General features: G+C 41.5%; 1 protein-coding gene across 2 annotated transcripts; it reads left to right on the forward strand.

The window, feature by feature from the left end:
• Positions 1 to 1,228: 1,228 nt before the first annotated feature.
• On the forward strand, positions 1,229 to 8,549 carry LOC132471788 (RNA-binding protein, mRNA-processing factor 2a). 2 transcript variants are annotated; one of them, XM_060071060.1, is made up of 9 exons: positions 1,229 to 1,387; positions 1,571 to 1,735; positions 2,812 to 2,889; positions 3,897 to 3,935; positions 4,133 to 4,195; positions 5,122 to 5,272; positions 5,849 to 5,997; positions 7,263 to 7,336; positions 7,508 to 8,549. In XM_060071060.1, exons 2-8 carry the CDS (start codon positions 1,682 to 1,684, stop codon positions 7,326 to 7,328), a joined length of 600 nt encoding a protein of 199 aa, XP_059927043.1. In that variant the 5' UTR covers positions 1,229 to 1,387; positions 1,571 to 1,681; the 3' UTR covers positions 7,329 to 7,336; positions 7,508 to 8,549. The 2 variants fall into 2 exon arrangements, with proteins under 2 accessions (XP_059927043.1, XP_059927042.1); XM_060071059.1 differs by having other exon boundaries at positions 1,256 to 1,735.

Consider the following 8,549-nt stretch of genomic DNA (forward strand, 5'->3'; position numbering starts at 1 on the left):
GAATGAAACTACTCACAGTGATAGGTTCCTTAGTAGGCTATAGGCTAATTAGCTGATAGACAGTTAAGGATATGTTTTTGTAAGCTACTGTATTAACGGCTTGTCGGATGTCCCAAAAAAAAAAGAGAAAAAAAAAAGTCTTCCAATGGGACCATAAGAAACAAGTTCAGAGCCCTTCTATTTACTTAAAAGCTAGTAACGAGCGGATTCATTGTGGAGTCCACTGCTGCTGGTGCTCCTAGCTGGGCTGATTGTGTTCCCATACAAAGTCAGGAAGCAGTGTTGCCTTTGAGAGCTACACTTGTGAGGAAATAACAGCAGACACGAGTCCCCTTTCAGTGCAAAAGCCGATCACACGACACCCGCCGCTGCCCCCCTGCAGTCTCCTGCCCTTAAATACACTGAGGTTAATTTATTTAGATATATCGTCGCGAATATCCCTCCTAATTATCGTTTACAATGCATCGTTGTCTTTCTATGATCTTTATTATATTATTTTTGTTTTACTTTTACATGGGCATGGAATTATATGCCCTATATTTGGGGTAAGGCCTTTTAAAAGTTATTTACTTATTTAAACGTCAATATGTCTTAATGCCTATTCATTATTTCCTTTTAGCCGTTGTCAACCCTATGTTATTTTTCATTGTTTTATAATTGTACATAAATCAATAATTGATAATCAAATATTATTATTTATTATGATATTTTATTTAATTGCATTTTTTTGCAATTATCTGTTAGTTGTGAAATCAATGTTCAAATGTTTTTAAAGGGATTAAGATAAAGACAAATCTAATTTCTAAGGAAAACTACGAAGATTTACAGATAGTAGCTGGGTGATGAACGTTAAAAAAATCAGGAGTCGTGACAGATCTTTAGCCTATAGGCCTATATGCACCAAAATGTTTATGTTGCCGTTTATTGCCAGTTAAACCGTAAACTTGACGAAAACGAAAGCTAGTTGGATTATGTGATACTCATCTGTTGTTAGGTCCAATAGCCTATGTGTATGGGCTCGTTTTCTTTGTTAAAGTATGTATTTATAATTCATAGGTCTGTTAATTGTAGATGTGTTCAATGCTTTTTAAAAATGTCTTGCTGCAGAGGTTTAGGCCTTTATATGTAAGACGTTCAAAAATAAAAAAAATACCTTGGGAAAGTAATTTCTATTGGTTCTCCGGGTCCCACAGGAAACGATGATGTCAAAAGTGAGAAAGGGGGGCGGGCCTCATACCAGCTGAGGTGGATCTCGCGCTTGATTGCTGCTCACCCAGACCAAGGACATAATTGATGAGCTAATTGAAAGCCAGCGGTGACAGGACGGAGGAGAAGCCTCCAATGAGAAAGTGGACTTGTATCCCCGCCACAATCCGACAGCATTGATGTGAGCATTGCAGAGAGCTTCACGACGCGCACTTCTCCCCCTCTTTCACCCTCACAAGTGCACATTTCCACTTCTCACACTTTAGTTTAAGTTTTCATTTTATGAATGATTCTCTCTCGTAATATATCATTGGATACCTCGTCATCAACTGCACGAACTCACTTCGGCACGTCTTTCCTAAAGTTCAAACGCCACCAAGATTTGCTCTGCAACTACAAACGCACTTGGGGAAAATATCCGACCAGGAACAACTTGACACTTTCTTCAAGCGCAGCTGAAGCAACCACTGTGAACATGAGTATCAAAGCTGATGTGGAGCCTAATAACAACGTGTCTATTGAGGAGGAGGTAAGGCAAATTGTTTTAAAAACTTCCATTCAATCGGTTATAAAGCCATCTTCTGTGAACCATCTGAGGTTTCATGTTAGAAAAAAGGTGTGCAGTTTGATTATTGTCCGAATGCATTCTCGATGGGTTCATATTAAATTAAGTAATTGAACGGATCGAGACTACAAAATAAAACAATTTGTCGCTGCGTGTAGGCTAACCTCCATTTGGAAACGTTTGTCAACGAGTGTGCCATAACTTCTAAAAGACGGGCGAAAATATTATGTCACTGAACGAATGCCCTTAACATTAAACTTCTAGTTTAGGTATGAATAAAGGCGATTGATAAAATTGACTATTTTACTGGAAAGGGGTGAGCAAGTGTTTATACGTAGTAAAAATGTTTAACTGTTTCTCTACTCACGTGGGATCTTACTAGTTTTTCATAATTATGAGCATTTTCTTTGTTTTGCTACAAACACCGTCATAGGCCTAAGCTATCAAATTTAAATTCTAGCATTTAGAAGAAATGGCTGCCTGACCAATTATCTGGCATAAATTAACTTCAGTCACAATAGGTTTTATGTAAGGTTTTTTACGATAGCCTACCTACCTCGTACCATATTAATTTGTGTGGGCTTTGAAAGAAAATATACTGGTTTGTTCCTGTCATGCGGCCTTGTGGAAGTCGCTGGACAGATTACAACGCAACCAAAATGTTTTTCAATAATGGGCCGAATCGTCAGGACCAGAGCTTGCTGCACCTGAGTCGCCGGCGTGGTTTTGGGGCCGCAATGTCTGTAGGAAGGAAATGGTGTCATGCTATGTGTGTGCACTGTTGTCCAGCGCTGTTCCTCTTGCTGCCCATTGTGCTCAACCCCACCCCCTTGAGTGGGATGTAATGGCCCTTACTGTTTTCATCATACAAAGTACCATATATGGTGTGTCTTTTTTTTTTCTTTTTTAGGAGAACGTTTTTATTAAGGGCTACATCCAAATTTCCAGTAGTGCTTTTATATTGTCCTTAATATTAAAAGGTTTCTATTACAGACCTATGCAATTTCTTATTTTGTCTCATTGTTTTGTTTTAAATACAGGTACGGACACTATTTGTCAGTGGCTTACCAGTTGATATCAAACCAAGGGAACTTTACCTTCTTTTTAGACCATTCAAGGTAAGCCACATGTTTGAAGATTCCAATAATGGGTTGGGGGGAGGGTGGCGAGTGCAACTTATTTTCTCATTCGTCTTTGAAGTATGCACTGAGCATTTATAGCGATCGACAAATATATCCAGACATTTTTTATCCATGGCAAATACCCCCCCCCCCCAGCTTGCTAAAACCAGTTGGGATATCGGCATATATTCTAATGAGGTCACGTAATTGTGAGCCCATAGTTGTGGTGTTGTTCGACCAGACCCGTCCAATTCCACAGCCTTCCCTCCCACCTGATGACTAAATTGGAAGTGGTATCCACATGGATGAGCGTGTGGAATGTGTAAATGAGTAGCCCTTGGCCAACCATCCCTCCCTGTGACCCCTAGCTTCTAGCTAGGGAAGCATTCATGTTCCTGTTTCCTCTGTCAACTGTTTAAAATCCACTCCCATGCCCTCATTTGTTGCGCTACCAGTACAGAATTAAATGGGTGTTTTTTAATAATCCATTTTGTTCTTAAGTATTTGAGTAGAAAATTGTTGGTCTATACAACACCATTTTTTAAATTGGACGACTTGCTTAAACCTTGGTTTGTTATTCGGTCATCTGCAAACCAATGCTTAAAATCAGGATTTTACTAGGACAATTAAATAATCTGTCTGTAAACCAAGGATTTTATGCTGCACCAAAAATCTAGAATTTTGTCTGGAAATCTTTGTGCAATAATTTCTCGAACGTAGACTTGCTGTAACCAATCATCAGTTCATATCTGTTGGAACAAATGCCTTTCTTGATAATCATGCTAAATCTACTACAAACCCAAAACTCGTATTCCCTTTGTCAACTGTGTCAACTGCATTGGCTAGAATTTCAACATATTTTTAACTCTGTATTTAGGATTTTTTTTGAGGGATAAATTATTTGGCCTTAAGCTATGTTCTGAAAGGGTTTGTTTCATATGGTTTATGCTTTTGTTCATGCATGTGACTTGACAGTGAAGATATATTTTCTTTCCTCTTCACAGGGTTATGAAGGGTCACTGATTAAGTTAACATCCAAACAGGTATGGGGTTTTCAATCAATGTCAGAATGCTCATCTCCTTTTTAACCCACCACTGGGCAGTAGTGGATGTACAAGGAATACATAATCCCCAGTTCAGACCATGGGGAAACATTTTCTGCCTAGAACTTTTTTCCAATATTGTGTTTACCAGTTGGCTGTCTTTATTTGTTTTAATCCTTCTGGCTTTTGTCTTCCAGCCCGTTGGGTTTGTAACCTTTGACAGTCGGTCTGGAGCTGAAGCTGCAAAAAATGCATTAAATGTAAGAGTCAACAAAGCGCACAGGAGTTGGAAGGCCTGCATTATTGATGCTGTGTCCTTGGCTGGGGTTCTGCTGCCCCTTTTTGTTGCATTTCTCAGAAATGTGGACTTTAACTTAAAGGAATATGAACTAAAGGTCTCAAACATACTAATCTCATACCATCTCTGAAAGCCAACCCATTTTGTCTTCTATAATTCAATGGCAGGGCCATTTTTGGAAAAGAGACCAGAGCCCTGTAATCTAACGGTAGTTTACTATGTCCCCGGTACACATCCTCCCAAGTCTGGTATAGCCCTTCTCATTTACATATCACTGCTTTACTGTTTAGACACACCGGTAGTATCATTTGAACCCTTCTTCTGTAGTTTAACCTCTTATTTTGTCACCCCAATCGCCCACATTTGCAGTATCTAACACCTTTCTCTTGGTCTATAGCCCTAAAGGAGCATCACCTTTTCTTTTAGCCACACTAGTGGTCACACAGACAAACACACATACACACCAAGAGACTACTCACCTGCATGTGGGCACAACGCTTAGGGCACAGATCACCAGCAGGGTCAATCCCACCAGCGATGGCACCCCAGGGACTCGTCACGGCTCCTCATCTCCAGCTCTTCTTGGTCCTTGCGACTGGATCACACTGACCCAGTGGCCCGGCCTTTTTGAAGGAAACGAGATGCAGGCGTGTTGCAATACTCAGAGTATCTTTCAGTCTTTCAATTGTCTTTTTAATAGATTAACACACCACCCTGGTTGGTAATGATTTGTTCTTTCTGCGATGAAGACTGTAGTATACATTAAGTATTGAAACCGTGCTCAGGAGTTGCTGTGTGAGAACCGTGCGCTGTAGCCCCCTTCAAAAACCAAACGCAGCCCACCTCCCTTACGATACTGTGTCCCACCCCCTCCCGTCTCTCCACCAGGGCATCCGTTTTGACCCCGAAAGCCCCCAGACCCTGCGCTTAGAGTTTGCTAAAGCCAACACGAAGATGGCAAAGAATAAGCTGATGGCCACACCGAACCCCACAAATATCCACCCTGCTCTAGGAGCACACTTCATTGCACGGGACCCATGTAAGTTTTACGGCTGCACCACTATAGGCTCTCTCTCATGCACTCTCTCTCTCATGCACTCTCACCTCGTCGCGTCCCTGTAGCTTGTTCTACTGCTCCTAGACTGTTGGGTTTTACGCAGACGTTCACGAGAGAACAACCTTAACACTAACCCACCCTCCACAAGCATGCCCCTCCAAACTGTAAATTATAATTATATTCGTTTTTCTCTGGGATGCTTAGCCGGCCATCAATTTCCTGCCTTTGTCGTAATTCCTCTAAAAGTGATGCTTGGAGCAACTCATTGCACTTTAGCATTGGAAGTGTTGTCTCTGCACATGGTGGCTGTTGGTTTTTATTGTCTGTAGCAAGGTATGCAATCAAGGGTAGCTAGTGATAGTTTTTCTGGCTGTAACTGGGAGACAGTTAGGGTTAGCCTCCATACTTGGATGTGAAATCCCCCCTTTTTTTTTTAAGTCATTGAAACGCCACTATTGGATCCAGTATTCCATCCTTGATGTACCCTACACCTGGTCATGGCTGTAGGCCAGTTCGACCCCCTTCTCCCCTCCATCCACCATCCTCATGTCTGAGCAGATGACCTGACGGGAGCGGCACTGATCCCCGCGTCGCCAGATGCCTGGGCCCCCTATCCCCTCTACACCACGGAGCTGACTCCTGGTCTGCCGCACGGCGCCTTCACCTACCCGGCTGCAGCCGCCGCAGCCGCTGCCCTCCATGCCCAGGTAGTGTGTGTGTGTGCGTGTGTGTGTGTGTGCTCGCATACTAACGCAATCCTTTCAGCATTACTTTGGTCACATCTGGAAGAACTGAAAAAGGAGCGGACTTGTAAACAGACAATGTTATATAGTTGTATCCAATTGTACCTGTAGCATTCTTGCAGTAATTCCTTTTGGTTGTCTAACGCAGGCTTTAACAGCTTTTCCTGGTTTATTCAGTCATAAAATGGCTACATAATGAAAGGGCTCGTATATTTTTTGTAGCTAATCCCGAACTTCATGGTCTATGTTGTGGCAAATTACCATCTGTCAAACTTGACTGTTAAAAGGAAATGTAATGGGGGTGGTTGTGCAAGTACTGCATACATTCTTTCCATTGTGGGTTCATTGCTATCTACATGCAGTGGTAGCATTGTGTGCTCTTGGTAACGATAGCAATGGAAAAAATTATCCTATTGGGTCATTTAAAGTTCATTGCTCGGCTAACTTCCTCCAATATGCAGGCAGTGATACACTAAACAGTAGCCAGCAGCCATTGTTGAGCATTCTTTCTGAGATGAGGTGGTGAGGAATTCAAGGTATTAGCAAAGAAATTGGTGAGCCATGATGGCCTTTATTGAAGGTGCCAACCTGCAGTCTGTATAGCTGAGGAGGGGGGGGGGGTGTGTAATTTCAATGTGGTGATGGATCCCTAGAATACTTTGGATTTTGACCTCAGTTTCATATAGTAGGAACTCTTGATTGTACTCGACTGTATGGTCCTAAATTGCTCGGGAGCCTGTAGGTGTTCTTGGCCTCTTGCCCGCAATTGTCTTGACCATGAAATAATACTCAGGCTTTGTCAGGTAATTGGCAAGTCTGCTGGGCTCTCGTCTTACTCTATGGAAAAGGCATAGGTATACAAACACTTGTGCTGGGGAAATGTTTAACAGGGGGTCAGCTCATTTCCATGGCTGTTAATTACTCCAGGACTGTTGGCTTCATCCAATGGCTATGTGACCCATATTCCCATGGCCTGTACTTTTTCTTGGGGATGCATGGGCTGAACAAGGATTTTGGGTCAGATGTAGAAAAATTATGATTCTAATGTATTCAGGAATAATGGGACTTTTTTTTTGGGTGACTTGCTACATAATAGTGCATCACATGTATACCTACATAAATGTAATGTTATGTCGCTTGAAGAAATGCACCCGGTTGGGGTGCATTAAGTGTTGGGCCACCAGTATGAAGGCGGTCTTTGTTTGCTCATGAATGCTTTGTGTCCGTAGATGCGCTGGTACCCAACACCCTCCGAGACCTCCCAGCCTGGATGGAAGTCCCGACAGTTTTGTTAAGCTATTAAGTGAGTAGCATTTGTCTTGGAAGCATTTCGTTTGCCTTTTCTGGGACCTACACAAAAGTCTGTGGCCTGTAAATAAGGATTCATTTTGAAGAAGGGATTGTTTCAGATGTGTGTTGATTGACAATGTGATCTATTGTTGTGCTGTATATCCTCCCCCTCGCCCCTCCACAGGCTTCTGGAAACCCCACCTGCATCCAGCTGACGGGAGGTTTGCCAAGCGCTTCATTAATTTAATCAGGTTTATTTAATGGACAAATGTGCATTAGAAACATACAGTATTTATAATTCCTCAGAATGTCTTCAAGACATTGGAGGTGAAACCATCTTGCTGTCAACATTCTAAGCTTATGAATCCTCTTGGAAACTAAAGCTCTACCTTAGCACCTAACCGGGTAAAAAAAAACTGCTAGGCACGTTAACTTGCTATGGAAATTGATACGTTGAAGTTGCCATTTGTAAGCAAGTCCTTCCATGGGTTGTCATGGCACAGGAGAGGTTTAGAAGAGTAAAGTCATTGCATGTTAAGTCTCTTTGCATGATCTTGGATCACAGTTTCTGTGGATCCTAATGTTAGTGTTTGTGTTGCCTCTTTATCTTGGCCTAGACAATTGTTTTTTGTTTTTTCCCTGTAGAACCCTGGTCTTGCCTCTTTGAAAGCTAGGCTGTTGTGTAAATGGCTTATCTCGCATGGACCCTATGAATGCATCTTTCTGACTATCCCAGTCCTAGCCTTGTCATTATAAATGTTTATTATTTGTGCAAAGAAAGTATGAATTTGTACTTTTTTGTGTGATGTATATTTATGCATTTTTTTCGAGCAACTAAAAAAAAAATCTGTCTAAGTTCGTTGTTTAGATGTTTTTGGTGTTATTTTTGATCCTATAATACTGTTGAAGTAGTTTAAAAAAAGTGCAATTGTATTTGCTTAAACGGAAAATGAGTGTCAATGGAAGTGTTCGGATAGTGGCCTTTGCCACCCTGACTGCTACAATGAGATTGCTGTAAAATGCTGATCTTTCAGAATGTGAAACTGGAATACGAACAAAAAAGGCTTGGTTTATTTGGGGGAGGGATGACCATATGGAAATGCAGGATTCAAGTGAAGAAGGAATTTCAGTTTGTGGTTTAAAACTTGTTTGTCATGGTATCTGCTGTGCATAAGATGTAGAAGAAAAAAGTGACATCTTATGAATAAAACAAACAAGCAAGTGAA

The sequence above is a fragment of the Gadus macrocephalus genome, chromosome 14 (genome assembly GCF_031168955.1).
Source record: "Gadus macrocephalus chromosome 14, ASM3116895v1".
NCBI lineage: Eukaryota > Metazoa > Chordata > Actinopteri > Gadiformes > Gadidae > Gadus > Gadus macrocephalus.